The 23,746-nt window shown below is 39.4% G+C and overlaps 1 protein-coding gene across 1 annotated transcript in view; it reads left to right on the top strand.

Moving 5' to 3' along the window:
- LOC134217625 (uncharacterized) overlaps positions 1–23,746 on the top strand; it is a 36,998-nt gene that overhangs the window by 1,166 nt on the left and 12,086 nt on the right. Inside the window, exons 2-3 of the mRNA XM_062696426.1 lie at positions 704–1,073; positions 16,095–16,266. Of these exons, the coding sequence (XP_062552410.1) occupies positions 721–1,073; positions 16,095–16,266 (525 nt within the window). The 5' untranslated portion in view covers positions 704–720. The remainder of the gene's footprint in view (positions 1–703; positions 1,074–16,094; positions 16,267–23,746) is intronic.

Here is a 23,746-nt window from a genome sequence, read left to right as displayed (position 1 = left end):
ACCTCAATTTGGTGTAAAGGTGTAAAATATTATTTTTCTCCTAACTTATTACAGAAAGCTATATATAACTCACCAGTAACAATGCATTAGTGAACCTACATTTTTGGATACAATGATGAATGAATTAAAATAAATTCTTTTAGTACATGAGCAATCTGGGAGCCAACCCTAAAATTCTTGAATGCCTAATTTTTATTCTACAATCTCAAATTTGGAGAATACGAAATTATTCTATTCTACCCTTTGGATTTAAGTAATAATTATTGATCACATAAAGCAAATCCTCAAACCATTTTTTTTTCCAGTATTCATGTTAAGTAAAAGCAAAGAGTGGTTAAAGTGAACAGCCCAAACACATTCGACACATAATGAATCATAGGCAACTTAAATTAACTTATATTAAAACCGAACCTCCCAATCAGCTGCACCGAGCTGGAGTCATAAATATAAGCTAAAACATCGTTTACATCCATAAAGGCAGATTCCTTTCGGTGTCTAGACTTGTTTGAAAGCAATAAACATGTAAAACAACGATTCGTTTCAACCGCATAGAATAATGACTCGACACGATTGCTAAAGATCATGGGGATACTATTGTTAGTTGGATGCATTCTCCTCCCGCTAATAGCCGCTAATTAATTATGATGCAATTGAATAAAACTCATTTCTACAGCTACTCTCTTTCTCTCTTTTATTGTTACAGAGAATGTTTCCATAGCAATGGGAAAAGCCGCGCGACGGTCAGTTGCGTCAGATCCGTCGTCGCCGACCTTGTCCTTTTTGCATTCTTCAACCACGTCATCAACTGGCGCAACATCATCCTCCGGATATTCACCGGCAGCAGCTGCAGCATCCACATTCACAAATCCATCCTTCCAGAGCAGCCGAAGCAGCAGCTCGTCACCCCCTTCGCCTTCGGATCGCTCATCCTATCGTCCATCGAAAACCGCAACACTCCAATCAGCACCGTTGCCTTCGTTGGCATCAGCAAATTCCAACACCCTCGATCCCCTGTCGGAAGCCACAGGATCCTTCTACACCACCACCCCGAAGCACGAGACTCCAACGTTTAGGTATGGTGGTATTATGCTCAGCCGACTAACAATCCGCTAACATAGCCATTATCATCAACTGTCTACCACCCGGGCGCCCACTGACCAAATTCCCAGCCCACACGCTTGGTGCATCACTCAAACGTACCATGGCAAAACGTCCGACACACATCACTAATTTCCAAAGCCGCTTTGTTAATCCTACCCTTCAATCCTTTCCTCTAACCTATCGCCGCATAGTGGTTTGAAAAGTCAACCAAGTATAATGTGAACCAACTTGGCCGATTTGGTTTTGTAAATTTATTTTCAAATTCAACAATAGCTCAGCAACAAAAAACGTACTTGCAACATTGGTAAAGTCTGGATAATTAGTATTAAAGCTATTTTTCAAACATCCACATGTTCAAACCACTATGGTGCGCTGCTTAACTCCATAGAATAAAATAGTATTTCAAATGTTCCTGTAGACAGCTGTACATGTGTTTTCTGTGTAGTTTTTGTAGCATCTAGAGGGCTGACATATTTGTCAAACTTGGTAATTGGCCAATCTTCCTGTTTTTATTTTGATACTTCCCGGTACCTATACTCTAATATTTATAACTCATTTTGACAAAAACTTCTCAATATCTCCAGCGAACTGTTAGTATCAATGAGTTGTATTGAAAATAAGAATTTTACATATTGTCAGCCCCCTGGTTGCGACGATTAAGGCAGCTATGCATCGACGAACGTAACCAGGATAGATGGATGGTGGTGAACCAAATGAGTAACTGTTGCCAATGTTCAGGCGGTGATGTGAATTGAGCTTCACGAGATACGTCCAAGTGCACCCACCCACCTGAATGCACCGCTAGAAATTCTCATTAGGCCTGGTAATTCAAGTGGGAAACAAGCGATACCACTATTGAAAATGAAATCATGCTGCTAACGGTGCGATAACTGTAGGAAGGAAAGAGCTTGGCATGCGTGTCGCGTGTGCGAAAGTTTAATCTTTCAACTGAAACGATTTTTATGAATTGTTATCCACCTACACAACAATTAGGTAACAGACATAGTTATGTGATGCCATACCACAATTTAAGAAAATAATATTGAAACAAAAAACTTATTCTGAAAGAGTGGCGATATTCTGTATTGCTGAAAAGTAACGGGGATAAAACGCCTGATAAGACCTAATTCATCAGCGTCCGTTTTTCTCTTTTTGTTTGGACAGTGTGTGAAAGCATGTGGAGGCGCATGGTACATCGTAGGTTGAGTTGCGAAACTCACAATTCTCTTTTTCTGTAAGTATTGATTTCAACGACGTCAAAAGCATCAACATCTAAAAAAAATATTTGAAAGAAAATAGTTACAAAACTGTTTTGTTTGCAACCCTAGTTTTATTGCAACCCGAGTAGACGAAAAAAGCTCGATAATATCAAATGTTGATTAGATATCAAAATGAGATATGGACATGACTGATATAAGAGATTTACAATCAGACAACAATATCAATATTTTGCAATGAAATATCATGAGGAGATCAAGTTATGCTATTTGTAAGAAGTGATCAATATCATGTGATATTAGTTTGTTCTTATCCATAGCATATATTGATATTTAAATGATATTTCGGTGCAAATTTGTGACATTGTTGCCAGTTCTTTTATGTCTTATATCAATCAAGTCCATATCATTTTTTGTTATTCTGTTCATGGCTCCTGCCCGGGAACAAATAAATGTTTATGGAGAATCTAAGTTGCAGGCTTTTGATGTTGCCGGTAGCGATATTTCCAAATGTCGTACGATTATCCAAGACGCCAAGAGGAAGCAGTGAAAGGACTTTATTAACTTCATCAATACGGCCCAATATGGTCACCGAACTATGGGGAAAGTCAACGAGCTAAGTGCCAATCTTCCCCCAACCACATCGATTTACATGATCGTACTATTTTCGACCCATCGACACTGATAGGGTCTCCAATAAACCAACCCTTTTCGTTCACCGAGCCTTCCTTTGTTCTTGCCAGAAGCAACGGAAAGTCTTCTGGTCCAGATGGATTAGGGTATCCAATGCTGAAAACCTTCACCCTACCGCTAAAATAGTATTTCTTGATCTGGTAAATCAAGTTTCAGCCACGTTTTTCCTAAAAAGAGTACTTCCTCCTACTATACCGTTGATTAACGACTGACTCGCTGATCTTATGTGTATCAAAGATCGTCGAGAAGTAGCTTAACTGTAGGCTGCGTGAAAAGCTTGAGGTTGATGGAAGATTTCGTTTCCACCAACATACCTTCTGCCCGAAGTCCCATACCAGTTCGTAGTTTGCCGGATTAGGAGACGTACTCCTTAGCGTTCCAAGGGGAACACGTTTAAGGCGTTCAACCGCACTTGGACTCCACTAGTACTGAAGATGCTGGTGAACTGGGGTGTAACTGATAACATTTTAGCTTTTGTTCACAACTTCTTCTACCCCCGGTTCTTTCGGGTCCTTATCGGCAACTCCGCCTTCATGACCTATCCGAAAAAAAAACTGGGATGCCGGACGGGTCTGCGGTGATCCTGCTCCTGGTTGCGATGAATGGCCCGAACCCGTATCCGAGTCGAATCGGAAACAAACACCATTTGTTACCTTCTGGATACAAACACCATTAGGGTAACTTCTGGATATTGGGTTCGCCGAGCTGGGCGAGCTTGTGGTCGTATGCCGCCTTGAAATCGATGAACAGATGGTGCGTTGGGACCTGATATTCACGGCATTTTTGGAGGATTTGCCGTACAGTAAAGATCTGGTCAGATATCGAGCGGCCGTCAACGAAGCCGGCTTGATAACTTCCCATGAACTCATTCACTATTGGTAACAGCCGACAGAAGATGATCTGGGATACCACTTTGTATGCGGCATTATGGATGGTGATCGCTTGAAAGTTCTCACACTCTAGCTTGTTGCCTTTCTTGCCTGAGCAGGAGATATTATAACTCAATAATACCTCATTGTGTTATTGATACCATACGCTATTATGAACTAGTCTTGCATAAGAGGTAAAATACCAAAAAATAATTCCAAAAATTAATATGCACAATACTTTAGGCATTTCTGTTATCGAGGTAGTCGTTCCTGCTCGGGTGTAGATGGGGCATATGACCCTTACCTTCAACTCCTCCGGTAGCTATTAAGTTTCCTAGATTCTGACTATCAGTTTATGCAGGCAAGTGGCCAGCTTTCCCGGGCCCATCTTAAAGAGCTCAGCGCCAATACCACCCTACCAGCTGCTTTATTGGCATTTGGCTGTTGCACCCGTAACTTCCCTCAAGGATTGGTTCGCCTTCATCGTCCGCTGAACTGACGTAGTCTTCTCCTCTGCTGACTTGACTTTCCCTGCCTGTATTCTCAGCGCCATTTAAGCGATCCCCGTAGTGCTACTTCGATCACTACGTCTATCAAGATGCTCCCATTCTTATCCCTGCACATTTTGGCTCTTGGCACGAAGCCTTTGCGGGATGCCTTGAGCTTCTGATAGAACTTGCATGTTTCTTGAGAACGGCACAGCTGTTCCATCTCCTCGCACTCCGCTTCTTCCAGCCGGCGTGTCTTCTCCTGAAAAAGGCGGATCTGTTGTCTCCGTTTCCGTCTATAACGTTCCACGTTCTGCCGGGTACATTGCTGCAGCGCGACCGCCCGCCTGCGTCCTTCTCCTCCAGAATCTGTCTGCACTCTTCGTCGAACCAATCGTTCCGTCGACTTCGTCTCACATACTCGACGTTCGTTGTTCTCCGCTGTGTCGTTAATTGCTGCTTTGACTGTATTCCAGCAGTCCTCAAGAGGGGTCCCATCGAGCTCACCCTCTTCCGGCAACGCTGCCTCTAGATGCTGCGCGTATGCAGTGACGACATCAGGTTGCTTCAGTCGGGTTAGGGAAAAAAGATCGAAAGACAAAATGTCGAACGGACAAAAGGTCCAAAGACAAAACGTCGAAAGACAAAAGGTCGAAGGGACAAATGGTCGAAAAGGACACGAGGTCGAACGGGACAAAAGGTCGAAAGGACAAAAAGTCGAACGGGACAAAAGGTCGAATAAAACAATAGATCAAAAAGAACAAAATTGACAAGAAAACCGAAACGGAGAGAATCAATCTCGCACCAAAGTTGTCCTACAGAGGCAAAAACTCTGCTCTTTTATTTTTCATAATTTTAAACAATTAAATAAAATTTAATCCGTGAGTACAAATAATAGATGAATGTATAAATTTTCTAAATGTCACTTCGATCTGTTAAAATGACGCACGCCGAAGCCACGCAAGCGCGCGCACATCAAATACACGGCGTGCACTATTTTGACAGATCGAAGTGACATTTAGAACCCTACATATCCATCTATTGTTTGAACTAAAATTAATGAAATTTATTTATTTGTTAAAAACTGTGAAAAACTAAAAGCGCATTTTTTTACCAATTGTGTAGGACAACTCTGTCTCGCACAATACAAGTTTTATTCATTTCCTAAATCAACTATCTTTTTTATCTCTAACAGAACTATCTACATATTCCTAATATTGTTTAAAAGTAATGACTCCTTCTTTTAAAATTTCTCATTCTTCAACTTTGATTGATGAGATGGGTGTATTGTTGGCCGAAAATCTCTTTAATAAAGATATAAAAAAAAATCCTTTGGAACACACCCAACTTGTTATCAACTTGTTCTTGATCGACCTTTTGTCCTTTTCGAACTTTTGTCCCTTTCGACCTTTTGTGACTTTCGAGCTTTTGTCCTTTCGATCTTCTGTCCCTTTCGTCCTTTTGCCATTTCGACCTATTGTCCTTCGACCTTTTGTCATAGATTCGCTTCAGTCGCTCTAGGTCGTACCGCGGCGGTCGTCGGTATCGAACATTGTTGATGACGGATAGTTTTGGGCGCAGTTTAACCATCACCAGATAGTGGTCAGATTCGATGTTAGCGCCACGATATGTCCTGACGTCGATAATGTCAGAAAAGTGCTGTCCATCAATCAGAACGTGGTCGACTTGTGATTCTGTCTGCAGTGGTGATCTCCAGGTGTACCGATACGGAAGTTAGTGTTGAAAGTAGGTGGGTGCTGTGAATGGCCATATTCTTGGAGGCAGCGAAATCAATTAATCGTAGGCCGTTTTCGTTCGTCAGCCGGTGGGCACTGAACTTCCCAAAAATCGATTTAAACCCCTCTTTGTCTTATGCTGAAGTTTAAGAACCGGCCTTTATGCTGAAGTTTAAGAACCAGTCATTATGCTGAAGTTTAAGAACCGGCCTTTGATCCTCAACCTGCACATTCTCTCATTGATCGGCCACCACTCGATCACGCGCCTTTGCATATCGCCCATCACTATGAAAGCTGTTCCCAGCTCATGTTTGTTGCCGCAGCTTTGGTAGATGGTATGACCTCTAAACGGTATGGCACTAAACTACTAAATGGTACCTCTGATCGTTCGCATCATTGATTCCTTCCAACAAACCTCCTGCAGCGCTACGATGCCGAATCCACGGCCTTTGAGCACATGGGCGGGTATGCGTGTGCTTCCGATGAAGTTGAGAAATTTGCAGTTCCATGAACCAAGTTTCCATTCGCTAGTCCCTTTTCGTAGCAGTGGTCATCGCCGATTGTTCCGATCCGTACTCTCTTGTTGATTATTCGTTGTGTAAGTTTTTTTTAGAGGCTGGCTTGCAGGGCCTGACACCAAATCCCCTAAATTTCCGAAGGACCATTCCGGAGTCGAAATAAATTCGTTTTTTGAGTCGAATCAAATTCGTAACTCTCAAAAACTGATGAGTGGTTGAATGCCCAAATTGCTCATCAACAAAAATTTAATCACATTGAATTGTCATTAATATGAACCATCATCCTATTTGAAATGCTTATTGAAGAAAACAAATTAATTGGGCGATAACTAGAAGCCGTAGCTGGGTTTTTGTCCGGCATCAAAATTGGAACAACTTTGGCGTTTTTCCATTTATTTGGGAAGTATGTCAAAACATTTGTTAAATAAATTAACCAAAAATAATGAGTTGCTCTCATGAAGTGTATTGATAAGTATGTATCAAATACCATCGTCACCCAGGGATTACATATTTTTACATTTTCTAGTAATAAATCTATAATTTAGTTCCCAACGAAAGGTCAAAAACATTCTGTTGATTGAGAATGTCTGTGAACTGATTCTCAATAGGACTGAAATCATGGGCACTCTCCTGCTGAACAAGTTTTTGAGCCTATTCGCCATTGGTTAATCAATTGTTATTTCCCTCTTTAAGCGCTGGAATTGGCTTTTGAGATTTTTTTTTAAAGAATTTTATTCAATTTCCAAAAGGGTCCTGGTCCTGGGATCCAACTTTGATACATTATTGTGAAAGATGGTATCTCTTTTTTAATTATAATGGTAAATGTTTATTAATTTTATTATCTCTTGTATTATCTTATATTACCTCCAAATAACTTTCAAAGCGGGATCGCGAGATCTTTGATATTGCCTTCACTTCACATTTTTAGGACGGATCAATAGCTGAAGATCGTTGTAAATAATAATGATGTTGAATTTAATTTCACATTTAGGAATTGCAATGCCTCTGGCTTCGATAATTGGATTTGTTATAGATACAAGAGTACTGTCAATCTCACTTTTTCAATTACTATTCAGATGAATATCAACATCAAAGTTCCTATCGTTAACTGAAAATTGAGCTGATTGGATTATTATTGGCTTCTTGTGAGATTTCAAAAGCCACAGGTAGGTGATCAGAGTCTAAGTCAGCATGAGTTTCCAATTCGTCACACAGCTGACTTGAATCATTTAAAACCAAGTCAAAGGATTTCGAGTGGATGAAAAACGGGTTGGTCCATTGGGATAGAAATAAACCCTATATTTTATTGGAAAAGGCTTTATACAATCACATCCAATCACATGGTATTCAGTTGAATTTCATTTTACAAAACCGCACACTGTGGTGCTCGTACCCAAATTGAGAACCACACTCTGTTGGCTGATGCTAATGAAGATATTGCAATGCCCAACCCGAAACCAACAGCACTTAGTACACACGGACACCGAACGCCAAATTCAATGGGCGATCCACGGGCTATCGTCCATCAGCCAAAGGTGGCAAATTCAACAAGTCGGTATGCAATAAATCTTATCGCGCTCGCCAAACCATCACATCCGTCTGCTGATGTAAATCAACACTCATCTCCGAACCATAACGCCCCTCCAAGTGCCACTGCCCGTCACCATAACACGTAGGAAGACTATGACCCGAACCGCCGAGCCGCACTGTTCCAACAAACATTACACGAGTTTCCGTCCAGTCTGGCGTCCAGTGTGGTGGTCGCTTCTCTGTGCCACCGCGTTCACATTCCCCACCCATCCGTGACCTTTCGCCGTCCAACCTATCACGGAACGTTCATCTGACAGCTTTAAAAGCCCGTTTGATCTATTGCTTCATCTAGAGAGGGGATTCCCGACTGAAGGAGACCTCGAGAGTCAGGGCAGGGGTGAAACGTTGACGGGCTACTCTGAAAAGACCACTGCCTGCCGGTCGTCAGCACAGTAAGACGCAGGACCTTTTCGCTCTTTGTTGCAACGCCGTGTCATGCTGGGCAAAACCGATGGACAGCAGCTAAGAACGATGATGGTCGAGATGTTTGCAAATTGAATCTTCAAAGTTAATTTGCCCCATAGAAGAATGGAAAGACTTTGAAGCAGCTGTTTTCAATCAATTCGGTTCATAAATCACTGCGAAAGAATGGGTACAATGAGATGAATATAAATGAACTTGCATAACAAAATATGATATAGATGAAATTTTTTCCTCAAACTCATCATAATTCCGCCCAATTATTAAAGTTTACCATCGATTAAAAGTGGTACGTTGAAGCGTTGAAATGCAGCATTATACTCCATTTGAATTGTTTGTTTGAGAAACTGCATATGTGACATTTTTCGCCAAAACGAGATTTTTATATATTCCTAATCTTTGTCCAATTCTTTGTTCGTATTCTGGCAAAAAATACGAAAAATGTATGAACTTTGTTTTGTTTGTTTGAGAAACTACATATGTACACGCAATTGGAAGAGCAATCATGGAGTATTGCTTGCAGTATTCGAACTGGAAGAGCCCTGGATGTTGAGTTTTGCCAAGTACTATTGATCTGTATCAATGGAATCAAGAGATTTGGTGAAAATTTGTTCAAAAAACAGTTTTTGTTGTTTTCTCGGAATTGTGTAAAATGGTTGTAATGTAATAAATGTAATGTTGTAAATGCGGTTTCTAAAACAAATGATTAATTTACCTATTCATTAAAGTGCCTATATATCGTTAACTTTAACGAAATTCGTCGAATTGGGTCCATGGGGACGGTTTTATCGAGGGGGTCCCCTGGGTTAAATGGGATCAACAATAGGACAACTTCCTTTTAATCGTAGATAATTGGCAGTAAATATTCCTAATAATGATGCAATCGTTTTCATTCATTATTTCGTAATATTGGAAATTAAAACTGAACATATGGACATTTAAAATCCGGTTATAGGTGATCCGGGAACCTGGTGCCCCCAGGGAAGTGGTCACTTTTAAATGGTTATGGCACCCAGCTTCCGACACATCAAACTTCATGATTTTGCAACACAAATTCAATAGAAGATATTCGCAGATTATCTCATTGGCCACTTCCAGAGGGCCCTTGGGAAACTGGTGCCCCCAGGGAAAGGATCAATTTTTGAATGGTTCTGACACCCAACCTACGACATATCAAACTTCATGACTTTGCAACACAAATACAATAGAATACATTTGCAGACCATCTTGGCGTTCTGGCCAATTCAGGAGGTTCCCTGGGAACCTGGTTCCCCCAGGGAAGTGGACACTTTTTGAATGGCTCTAGCACCCAGCTTGCGACACATGAAACTTCATGACTTTGCAACACAAATACAATAGAAGACATTTGCAGATTATCTTGACACACTGGCCACTTAAGGTGGTTCCCTGGGAACCTGGTTCCTCCAGCGAAGTGGACACTTTTTGAATGGCTCTGGCACCCAGCTTGCGACACATGAAACTTCATGACTTTGCAACACAAATACAATAGAATACATTTGCAGACCATCTTGGGATTCTGGCCAATTCAGGAGGCTCCCTGGGAACTTGGTGACTCCTGGGAAGTGGTCACTTTTGGAATGGTTCTTAAGCCCAGCTTGCAACACATGGGGCTACGAAATGGTGAGTTGACATCCGGGAAGGTGCGCCTAACATAGCTCTGGTCCTCACAAGTTCCAATACTCACGCTTCCACGGGTTTTCCGATGACAATTGACCGCCAGCTAAGGGTTGCGTACTTAGCTGGTAGTGTAGCCTGTTGTCCTTCTGACATCAGCTAGAGAGTGAGGGGTTTGACAGTGGGCTCCGTTGAACTTCTATAAAAAGCTGCATGTGTCCCCAAGCAGGCCCTATCAAAGCGACCGTGTGCCGCTAAAAGCCCAACGCCCAACGAACATGCGATCTTTGGATTTATAGGCGGATACTCTACCACTGCACCATACTGCACTTCTTGTTCTGATTCGGGTTTTTGTCCAACATAAACTACACAATTTATATCTTTACAACAGCTTGAAACTTCAACAAGCCGTTTGAACTGAAGTGGTTTCGATTCTATTACGATTCACATAGACATTCATTCATTCATTCATATAGGATATTGCAATGAGTATAAGTCATTACGAGTTTTTATTCACACAATTACAATTGATTTTCACAACGGTAAAAATTATTGTATACGATGCATTAAATACAACATCCTTTGACAATAATCTGACAAAGTTTGATATACAATACGATTCAGATTTTTGATGGAAGCAAATGCGACTTTATTTGCTGTTTGTTATACGATATGTGGTTTACTGGGTAGCTTAGTCCTGGTGTTGGGTGGGACTTTAAACAATTTTGACCCAATCGATCGAGCGTCTGTTCACCAAGGAGGTGCGTCTCCAACAGCGTCTGTTCTGGCATCCAGCGGCTGAGTATGAAATGCTATTCCCCGGAAGCTATACCTAAGATGGCAGCCCCATCCCGGTGGATAGGGAGCCTTGGGCCAACAAAACATGTTCCCGAAACATTAATTTGTTCGAGAATCCGATAATGAAAAGTACGGACTGATTTCACAGCGACGACTCTTAGCGCGAAACAACGGACATGAATAGAAACATGGAACGTTTTAACCCTAGCCCAGCAGGGTAAATTGGCACAACTTGCCAATAAGGCACGCCGCATGAAGCTTGAGATCCTGGAACTGAGTAAAATCCGTTGGCCAAACTTTGGAGAACACAGAACGCCGTCGGGACAAGTTCTGCTATGTACTCTGGTTTACGAGGTGAACATGCTCCCCGGCGTCGCAGAGTTGGCTTCCTACTAAGCGCTCAGGCACACTCTGCGCTTATGAAGTGGGAACCTATAAGTGTGAATAAGTGAATTCCGAAGGGTGATATCAAGATCTGTTTGGGCGACTTCAATGCGAACATCGGATCCGACAACTCGAACCATGAGCACATTATGGGACGCCATGGTCTCGGAAAAATTAGCGAAAACGAAGAGCTGTTCGCAGAATTTTGTTATATTAACGCTCTTCCATCATCGACTGGTTCACAAGGTCACGTGGGTCTCCCGTGACGGCTTTACAGAAAATCAAATCGACCACATCTGCATCAGCCGAAAACGGAAACGGAGCCTTCTTGATGTACGGAATAAACGTAGTGCCGATATCGCGTCTGATCATCACCTCCTCATCGGCGAAATACGCCTGTACATTGCGTTGATTCGTCGGCAGGAGAAGAAAGTTGGACGACGGTTCAGCACACGCCAACTGGAAGATGCCACGGTGAGACGGACCTTCGTTGAAGAACTGGAGACGCGTGCTGCAGATATTCAGGAAGGTGGCAGCGTGGAAAACCAATGAACCGCCATCAAGAATGCCTTCATCGCCACCAGCGAGAACAATCTGGGCGAACTGCACACCCAGAGAAAACATTGGATCACCGATAAGACCTGGAGGAAGATAGAGGAGCGAAGAGAAGCCAAAGCCGCGATAGCGTGATCAAGATCAGAGGAGCCAAAGTCTTAGCCTGTCAACGATACTCGGTTCTTGAGAAAGAAGTAAAACGCTCATGTCGACGGGACAGCGAGCGTGGGCAGACTTTCTGGCCGACAAAGAAGAGAGAGCCGCCGCAACCGGGAACATTCGCCTTCTCTACGATATCTCACGACGCTTAAGCGGGGCGAAGATGAATGCAACGATGCCTGTGAAAGACGCGAATGATCAGTTATTGACCGACCCAACTGACCAGCTGAAACGCTGGTTCGAGCACTTCGAACAACTTTTTCAAGTGCCAGCCAGGTCATCACCACCTCGGCATGATCTGCCTAAGATCCGACATAAAACACGCGTCAATACCGAAACTCCATCACTGCTAGAGATTCAAACAGCCATCCAAAGCATGAAATCGAATAAAGCCCCAGGGGTTGACCGCATATCAGCCGAGATGCTCAAAGCTGACCCCATGACATCCGCTCAACTACAGCATCGTTTATTTCGTAATATCTGGGACACCGCAACTTTTCCGGTCGACTGGATGCAAGGTATCTTAGTGAAGGTGCCCAAAAAGGGTGACCTGACTGTATGCGATAACTGGCGAGGCATTATGTTGCTGTGTACCGTTCTTAAAGTTCTGTGCAATATTATCCTAGCCCGGACTCAGGAGAAGATCGATGCGACTCTCCGGCGGCAGCAAGCCGGATTACGTGCCGGAATATCCTGTGTGGACCACATTTTCACACTCCGCATCATTCTGGAGCAGGTCAACGAACTCAAAAAGTCCCTTTACTTGGTATTCATTGACTACGAAAAAGCTTTAGACCGTCTCAATCACGAGAATATGTGGGGCGCCCTGAGACGCAAGGGGATTCCTGAGAAAATCATCGGCCTCATCGAAGCACAGTACGAGGCGTTTTCGTGTAGAGTGCTGCACAATGGGGTCCTGTCCGACCCTATCCGGGTCGTAGCTGGTGTGGGGATGGATGTATTCTATCACCGTTACTGTTCCTCATCGTAATCGATGAGATTCTGGTAGATGCGATTGACCGTGAACCAAACCGCGGGCTGTTATGGTAGCCATGGCAGCCATGGATAACCATGGAGCACCTAAACGACTTCGAATTGGCTGATGACGTTGCACTCCTCGCGCAACGGCGCTCCGATATGCAGAGTAAGCTCAATGATCTTGCCGAGCGCTCCTCCTCGGCAGGTTTAGTCATCAACGTCAACAAAACCAAATCGTTGGATTTAAACACGGTGACTCCTTCCAGTTTCACAGTAGCCGGGCAACCAGTGGAGAATGTTGAAAGCTTCCAATATCTTGGTAGCCAAATGGCGTCAGACGGCGGTACCAAGATCGACATAGGCGCACGGATCAAGAAAGCAAGGGCTGCCTTTGCGAATTTAAGAAATATCTGGAAAAACAGGCAGATAAGTGAACGCACCAAAATACGAATTTTTAACGCTAACGTGAAATCTGTGTTGTTATACGCTAGCGAAACATGGTGTGTATCAGTGAAGAACACTCAACGGCTGCAGGTAGTCATCAACAGATGCCTGCGGTATATAATTCGGGCCTGGTGGCATCACAACTGGATCTCAAACAACGAGCTCCATCGTCGTTGTCACCAGAGGCCGATAGCAACAGAAATTCGGGATCGGAAGTGGGGCTGGGTCGGCCACACTCTACGTAGGGGCGGAAACGAAATCTGTAAACAAGCATTAGACTGGAACCCAGCGGGACATCGCAGCAGAGGCAGACCCAGAAGCTCATGGCGGCGAAGCCTCAATAAAGAAATAAAAGAAGTCGACCGAAATCTAACCTGGCAACAGGTTAAAGCGATAGCTAGACAACGCTCAGGATGGAGATCTTTCAAGTCGGCGTTCAAACGTTCAGTTCTCATTTCCAATATTTCAATTTAATGAATAAAAACGATCGCATCATTGTTGGGAACATTTACTGCTAATTATCTACGATTAAAAGGAAGTTGACCTATTTTTGACCCCATTCGACCCAGGGGACCCCCTCGATAATCTTTCCTCCAAATTTCATGCAAATCGGTTGAAAAACAAGGGAATAGTGATTGAACAGAACAGAATTTGAAATCGTAGCCCGGGCCTAGCTCACTTCTGTGATTTTACACAGACAATCTAAAACGCTGGGCATATATAACCTAGCTGTCCTAAAATGGTTGAGATTTGTTTTGGAATACAATTTCAAACAAAATCTAAGATTTCCTTGCATGAACATTGATTTTTTAAGAAATTTCCAGAATTATAAACTTAGCCTTATACTACTTCTGGGTTTTCTTTGTAATTTCTGCTTTTTAGCATTATTTAGAATGAATGTTCTTATAATTATCAAATCATACGATCAATTATTCTAATTGATCATCGGCATTATCATAAAAAATAGGGATTTTGAGCCTACCTACATTTATTGCTTGGATTAAAATCCCAAGTTCTTTTGAATTTTCAAGAATAATTATTCTGGAATTCCAAGGAAAACCCATCGGAATAATCATCAGAAATTCATGTTTAGAATTTCCACGACATTTTTTTCGGAAATTCCGTGGAAGAATTCCGAAAAAATGTTCGATAGAAATTTCGAAGAACTAGCGGTAGAGGGATCCGAAATGCATATTTAAGACGAAAATACCAATAAACGCCAAATTCCGAAGAATTTCCAGTATAAATTAGAGAGAAACTTTTATGAATCTTCAAAGGAAATTATTCTAAATTTCCAATGGCAATTTTTCCATTTCCTAAAAGAGTTTATTTTAAACCTCCGAATGAAATTATTCAATATATGCCAAAACAATTCCGATGGAAACTCTTGAGATTTTCCAGTCGAAATCTGAAAACAATCTATCTGATACTCCAATAATGTTTTGCCGAGGAAATTCCGATGAATTACCAAGTAGAAATAACAAAAGAATTGGCGGTTGTACTTTTGAACCATTTCCAGTAAGAATTCCTTGAAAAAAATAAATGAAATTTTAAAACAATTGTGTTCGAAGTGAACATAATTTTCAAGCAATTTCACCAATCAAAAAACAAAACTCCGTACGAATATAGCAGTTATTAACAAATTGACTGGCATCGAGCCCTGAAGATCTCCGGAACGAAACGTCGGCGAAATAAAATTGTTAACGCTATTATTCAAGACTGAAATCGAACTACAAAATTCACAGTCGTAATTCATCCATTAGTAACAAAGCATTATGGTCTTCAATTCTGGTGATATGGGTGGATGTCATGAATTCAAGATGTATTAATAACCAATTAAAAATAAAAACCATCTGCAGCTTAAGCCCTATATTTAATAAATCCTGGTTACGTTAGTCGGTGCAATTTTGTTTGTTTGTTAGTATGTAGTATATAAGACATCTATTGTAAAATACAGATACTTATCTACCTCAATCTTTCATGTTTCTCAATGCTATCAACTATCTGGATCTATCCTTAATCTTCTTTGACGTTTACTGCGAATACTACCCTATGCTGCTGTTCAATGTGTAACTGTAAAACAACTTACCGATCGTGGCTAAATTATTCTGCATATCATCATACTACAAAACTACTTCATTTACCTGCTGTGCCTTTATCTCGTGCATATTGGTGTACCATCCGTACTACTATCTATACCAATCATCAGCTCAACCGGCGACAACTACAAAACCATCAGCAGTACAAGTAGCAATCTAGAATCTACTACTTCAAAAACAGTCACTGCTTCCATCAGTACTGATATTAGTACTAATACCATAGCCACTACTAGTGGCACTACTACTAGTGCTTCCCCTAGGACTACTACTTCTACTGGTCCAGGCGGAAGTGACGTCGGAAATAATACAATTAGCGGTGCAATTAGTGTGCCTGGTAGACTAACCGAAAGTGTCACCAGTCCCACTGACAAAGGCTCATCACTTTCATTGCCCTCGTCTCGTCTCTGCAGCAACCAGACCCAAACGGATCGGGAACGGGAGCGCCAGCGAATGGAGTTCTACGCGACTTACGACGTGATGACCGGTGTCCGGATAGCAGCCACCCTCGGTGGCTTTTTTGGCCTTATGGTGTTCCTGGTGATCTACAAGAGCCGCACCCGATCGACGGCAAAAGCGTTGAAGGTGAGTGTTGAATAAAGCTTAATTCAAAAATTTAGTTTTTAGGTGGACGTAGTCAGTTTTATAGATATGTGAAAGCTGTTGAGTATTCCTTTTAGCTATATAGGTTTTCTTTTAACCTGCGCTTGATAGGGAAGCGTCATTAACGGTATATTGAAAAAATAAATTTCCCCATACTAATTTGCATGCAAACTTGAAAGGGCTTGTGCTAAATCAGTTTTAATCCAAATGAGCTCAAATTTTCAGAGGACACTCAGAACATGGTAAAGAATCAGATGAGCGCTGTGGAGCAAAATCAATTTTTTGAACCACCCTAATATGTATATCCAAAGCTTCAGCTTAATACGACATTTAGTGCCTACATGTCAAACAAAGTTTTAGATTTACTTTTCCGATAAATAATATCGAACCTTGCAGGACTTTACAAAATTAGGACACTGCTATAATTCTATGTTGCCTTACCACACAGTCTATGGAAAGTCCATAAATAATTGCGCACTTTGCCTTCTTGTAGCCTTCGGATCATTTTCATCGGGTTATTGTTCGACATCTGACCTACTAATAGTAGTAGGCTATTACAGTTATCCATAGTTTGTTTTATTTGTTGTGCTGGTTTTTCACAGTCCATGTTTGGAGCACGGAATAAATTCAACATGTTTAGTTGAATGTTGAATTTATTCCATGCTATTATTTTTAAAGCTTATCCAGTCTTTTGCGCTCGGTAATGGCGGCGTGAGTTCCCCTTATTTTGACATTCAAGAGGTAGAAAACATTGGAACTCATCAAGTATGCCTTGACTGAATGAAAAAAAATTAAGTAAATAAACTAATGTCAACTATCTTCCGTAGTGGTTGGATATTTATTATATGATTTACTTTTGATTTATTTTATTAAAACATAGTATTATTAATCCTTTAAATATTCCAGGCGAGTTTGTAATGTAAGGATTGATTGACGAACCTAACTGAAAAAAAAACATACAAATTAGGAATGCAATACAAGAAAACTATCGGCTTCAGCTTCCACTCATAATTGCAATTGGATATGAGGAAATAGAGAGGGGCACATATTCGGTTATAGCCCAGTGCACTTCAACATGACTTTTAAAATAGTTAATTTGTCAAGTTTGGTTTTGAAGAGTCACATTCCAAATCTTGGAGTACACACAGACTTTTTTTTTGCTGTGCCGGAAATACACCGACTTGTGTATCAACTATCAAGTACCTAATTGATGTTCCTCCTATACATTCAAGTCAACCGCAATAATTATGTTTATCTAATTATTCAAACTTTTTATCAATTGAAATGTTCATTGATTAAGAAGTAATTATGTCTCCTTTTGAATTTGCTTCATCAAATGCATACAAATTTAATTACACTTTACCAAATATAACTACCTCAAGCTGTGAGATTGCACGAAGTTTGAATTGATCATACGAAAAGCTTCATAAATGGTTAACAACCTTCTTTTTATATTAACTGGCCAAGGTTGAAACTTGAACTATTTGAATTCAAAATTTACCAACCATCTCGACTATATCGACAAAGCGCCAGCTCATCCCTTTCAAACCGTATATCAAATTAGATGGTTCTTCTTCCAATTAATCGGTAAAAGCGTAGCATGCAACTTTTCAATAACCTAAAATATATAAAGCATTAAGAATAATGAAACAACAAATAGAGAAATAGAACTGATTTCTCGGTTTCTGATAATAGTTTCGGAAAATAGTTGACATTTGTTTGTTGATAACAAGAATATTCATTGAAGCGAGGCATACTTGATGAGTTCTAATGTTTTCTACCTCTTGAATGTCAGATTGAGAGGAACTCACGTCGCCATTATCAAGCGCAAAATACTGGATACAAATTTCTCTAACTTACATGTCATCGAAGACCACATTATCAAGAAGACTGGCAACACAGCCTGAAATCGGGCGACACTGTTAGCAGCGCTGTCGGTGAGCCAAGGTGGTACTATGTATGTTTGTGTGAGTGAATTGACACTGTAACCTCAGTTACACGATCAATCAAAATACATTAAAACCATATTTAAATTATGCCACAAAAAACTCTCGAGAAGTACACTGAGATTAAACGTTTTTCAATTTTATGAGATCAGCATAACTTTAAGCCAAATAATATTCGGAATTTTGTCTTGAGCTGACGATTAAAGTGCCGCACTCTATATCAATTTCCGTACGGACCCGTTAATTTCCTTCACATTTCGACTGAAGACTGTTTTCATGATTTGATTTGAAACAATTTACTCTAGATTTTTCTTAATTTTTATCATTACCTTGCCTAAAAACCCAAAAGTTCGAAAAGGTTCTGCTATCCTAGACATAGTAGAAAATGAACTCTTCACTCAGAGACTGAGTGAAATTGTATTGCCGTATCTTTTTATCTCATTTATCTCACGAAAATCTTACTAATTTTTCGTAAAAAGTGGAACTGCTCAAATTTTGATTAGTTCCACTTTTTACGAAAAAATGAGAAAGATTTCCGTCAGAAAAAAAAACGTCAATTTCACTTAGTCTTTGAGTAATTTGAAACGGGCGTTTACAGAAATAGTACCAAATAGTGTTTCTTAAAAATTCCTAACTTCGAGAAAACCCACGTTAGATGTTTTTCGCCATACAAATTTCCGGCGGTTAACTTATGCTGGCTGTTTGCACATATATGTACATTAGCGCCTGGCAGCTGCAAGTAGGAAACCAGTCATTGCTAATAATTCATTGAGAAAATTCAGATGATAGATAACAAAAATAGATGTTAATATACAGAAACTGCAAATATTGAGAATGTTACTTCACTAGCCGTGATTATGCTACCTTGGAGCAAGCCAGAATTTTGACAGATTAATAATTTTCCGATGCAAATAAAACTCATTTTTATCGCTTTTCAGTTTTTGATGTTTCTACCGTTCCAATAGGTTCAAATTCGTTACAACACTTTATTTTGTAGACAAACGGATAAGAACACAAAAAAGACCCCAAAGAAATAAGTTTAAAGCATATAAAACTAAGTAAACAGCCTCAATTTTAAACTTACACTCTGACTCTCTCTCTCTCTCTCTCTTGATTGATGTTAAGTACTAAGGAACTGTCCATGCGAGATTTTCATACAAATAACAATTTCGTGTGTTGTGTTTTTTTTGTTTTTTTCTAAATTGCCACGAAAATTTTTTTTTGTTTCAAACTCATTTTCACGAGGAATTTTTCTGCCTGTACAAAACTGAGCTGATTTGTGATTCCGTGTGGTTTGTTTTGTGAATTGACAGCTATATTCCATTGCAAATAATAAAGGTGCGGGGTTCATCGACGTTTGCTTGTGTTGGTAGATCTTCAGCAAAATAAACATAAAAGAGAAATTTTGTAACCCGGCGAACCAAGCGGCGAGGGTTCGTGGTGCCGGTTGACTAATAGCCAGAAGCTAGACAATTAACTGAAGGGCATAATCGTGGATGGCCAATGTAAATTGATTGGTACTGGCGATTTGCGAAAATAGTTAGTATACACGCTTCATGACAATTTTTTTGGCATATTGCGATCCCAAGTATTGTATCTGTATTCGCGATGTCGACACAATTTAGAGTAGAATTCTACTTTTCCCTACTGTGGAAAATATTTGACAGTTTTTTGTTGACAGCTAACTAACACTAGCAGACATCGACTTCCTCCGCACCTATATTAGATCCCATTTACTTTTGTCAGATAAGATCACTACCACACTGATAACAAGCTACCACTTCAACTCAGAAGAGGCTCTGTCGGCAATGAAGTTGACCGCTTGTATGGAAAAATGCCAGAGCTGCCAGTCTTCTTGATAAAGTGGTCTTCGATGTCATTCAAATTCATATGTTTTTTGCTCTGAATTAGAGATGCCATTGGATAATTTCTGTGCTAAAACTTTAGTTATTCTTTCGAATTCTAATCGGAAAATAGTGTAGTAACGACTTTATCGGTTGAAGGGTGGTTACAGAATGGTTTATTGACAGCTTGGTATAACTGAACTACATTCCAAGGCCTACTCAATTAATATCGGTAATGAATGGCTTACTATAGACCAATATTCTACTACAACTCGGCCATCCTGAAAGAGACTTCGACCCGAAGTGCATTATTAGATATCAGTTGGCGTCCAAAGCCTCAAATTGCACGGATCGAAAACCGAACTGAACGGAACCCGATTTGTTTGTAAACCATCAATATCTGCAACTACAAATCTGTTATTTGGTAGAACCTTCTTAATTCTGTACGGACCTTTAAATTGTTTTTGAAGTTTACGAGCTACTCCAGATTCAGGCCTATTTGGAATGAACACCAAATCATCAACATTAAAAGTACTATTAATTTTACATTTCTTATCATACACTCTTTTGTTGTTTTCTTGAACTGTTTTAATCTTTTCTGCAGCATTTTGTCTCATTTCAGTTAAATCTCTTTCCGAATTTAATTTTGCTTCTAGATAACTCCTTATTTCATCATCAATGTTACATCGCTGATTTACTCCAAATAATAACATCGAGGGAGTTTCGCCAATACTTCTATTGACGCTGTTATTCATCAATAATTCAGCTTGCTTCAAAATTGTAGTTAAGCCTTTAAAAGGAAAAGAATCAATCAGCTTTGCCAACAATGGTGTTATTGTTCTATTGAAGCGTTCAATTTGGCCATTCGATTTTGGACATGCTGATGCAATTAATACATGTTTGACGTTGGAATCATTCACAAAAGCTTTGAAACTATTGGCTGTAAAACAAGTACCTCTATCGGAAACAATTCTAGTTGGGATTGAATAGCTGGAAAAATAGCTACGTAAATGTTTTAATACTTCACTCGTGTTAGTAGTTTTACAAGGAAATAGTTTTATAAATTTGGTGAATCCATCTACAATTCCAAAAATATACTTAAAATTTGAATTGGTTAAATTTAAAGGACCATAATGATCAATATGAATTGTCTCGAAAGGAGTATTACCTTTATCAATATTTTGTAATTCTCCATCATATTTATTTGATTTTTAGTAAACATGACACATTTAAGACAACTTTTAACATAGCTAATTACCTTTTCTTTCATTTTAGGAAACCAATAACATCTCAGTATGATTTCACAAACTTTATCGCACCCAAAATGTCCTAAATCATCATGGCATGATTTTATAACACGATTAATCATATCATGAGGAACATAAAACAATAATCTATTTTTAAATTTACGGTAAACCATTCCATCACGCAACTCGTAAAATTTATGTTCTGTTACTTGAAGTTTATCCCGGATTTGATTAATATCAGAATCTCTTAATTGACATGCCAACAATGCTCTTTCAAAATCATTATTATTATTTTCAATAAAATAAATTGGACTATAAATTCTTGACAATGCATCTACATGCCTCATGTTATTAGAAGATCTGTGAACTGGTTCAAAGTCGAATTCTGAAAGAAAAATTTCCCATCTCGCGATTTTTGGATTTATGTCTTTCTTTTTTAAAGTTCCCGAAAGAGCATTACAATCAGTTACTAATTTGAAATGAATGCCGTGTAAGTAAACTTGGAATCTTTTGATACTGTTATATACTGCTAAAGTTTCTAATTCAAATGAATGAAGTTTTGCTTCTGATGGTGAAGTACGTTTACTAAAATACATCACAGGATGAAATTGTTCATCAGACTGTTTTTGTAATAATACTCCTCCGAAACCATGACTACTAGCATCAGTGTGTAGTTCAGTTGGTGCTGTTGGATTATAAATTTTCAAAACAGGTTCACTAATCAATTTTGTTTTTAAAAGTTCAAAAGCTTTCATTTGTTCAACTCCAAAATCAAATGTTTTGTTCTTTTTATTGATTAAACTATATAAAGGGCTTGCAATTATAGAAAATTGGTGAATAAATCTTCTGAAATAACTAGCCAAGCCTATAAAACGTTGTACTTCAGTTTGGTTCTTTGGAACCGGAAAATGTTTTAAACATTCTGTGTGACGATCACTTGGACAAATTCCTTGATTTGATATTTTATAACCCAAAAACTCAGTTTCTGTTTTCATGAATGAACATTTGGTCAGTTGAAGTACAAGTAAATTCTTATTTAATATTTCGAACACCTGTTTCAAAATAATGATATGTTCTTCAATAGTATCTGTTGCAATTAAAATATCATCCAAATATATTACCAATTTACCAGTTTTAATCAATTTTCGGAAAACATGGTGAATGAATCTCATAAAAGCAGATGGTGCGTTACATAATCCAAAAGGCACCCTTTTATATTCGTATTGTCCCATATGTGTAATGAATGCAGTATATTTGGTTGAATTTTCAGAAAGTCTTAATTGATGATAGCCACTTTTCAAATCTAAACTAGAAAATATTGTTTCAGTTGCGAGATCAAGAAGATCATCAATTAGTGGAATTGGGTATCTATCTTTGACGGTTTGTTTATTCAATTCCCTATAATCAACACACATTCTAAATGATCCATCTCTCTTTTTAACTAACACAACTCTGCTGGCATAAGGAGAGTTACTTTCAACAATTATACCTTCCTTTAATAATTTTTCTATAGTGCTTTCAATTTCCTTTTTCTGTTGAAAAGAAAATCGTCTTGCAGAAAAATGAAATGGTTTGTAACAATTTAGTTCAATATTCATTTGATGTATTACTTCCGGATCTGTTGATCTAGAAACATTTAAATAATGTGCAGCGAAAAGAGATTTAACCTGATTAACAACGTTAATATCTATTTTATTATCACCAATATCCAAATCATCAACAACATGAACACTAGTTGGTGAATTGTTAAGTTCTGTAAAATAAAGTTCATTAAGAAAATTCTTAGCTTCATCAATATTGTCAGATTTGTTTTTGTGGAAAAATGATTTTCGTTGAATTGTTATCAAGTCCCGCTCATGAATAATTTTGACATCATTTTCTCGAATAAAATCGCGTCCAATAATACAATCCGGGTACATGGTCTCGTCCGGGACTACCTTAGCCTGTAATTTAAAAATAACATTGTTTACCATCATTTCCGTATCAATTGTACCTAATATTCTCAAAACTGATTCATTCAACCCTCTGAATTCCATATTGTCTGTAAATGACGTAACTTTAAATTGAGATGGAATCAGACTCGCTTTGATAATACTAATTGAGCTACCTGTGTCGAGTAAGGTTACAAATGGTTTAAAATAGTTATCAAATCTTAAGCAACATATGAAATGCTCTTCCTCTAGTTTCATCCTAACTATACTACCTAGCTGATTTGTTTCAGATTCAATACGACCTGCAGTGCTTCCTCGATTAACATCAGCAGCTTGAAAACCAAATTTCGATGTGTAGACGGTGGTCGTAGGTTTGGAATGTCCTAAGTCCAAATTCTGATTGAAATGATTTGGGGCTCCACCACGACAGAACTTGAAAAGATGACCAGATCGACCACACTGTGAGCATTTGACAGCCGTTTTCATACAGTTTC

Source organism: Armigeres subalbatus, chromosome 2, assembly GCF_024139115.2.
Source record: "Armigeres subalbatus isolate Guangzhou_Male chromosome 2, GZ_Asu_2, whole genome shotgun sequence".
In the NCBI taxonomy this organism is placed as follows: Eukaryota; Metazoa; Arthropoda; class Insecta; order Diptera; family Culicidae; genus Armigeres; species Armigeres subalbatus.
The sequence above is the reverse complement of the archived record's forward strand: the minus strand, read 5'-3'. Positions and strand labels throughout refer to the sequence as shown.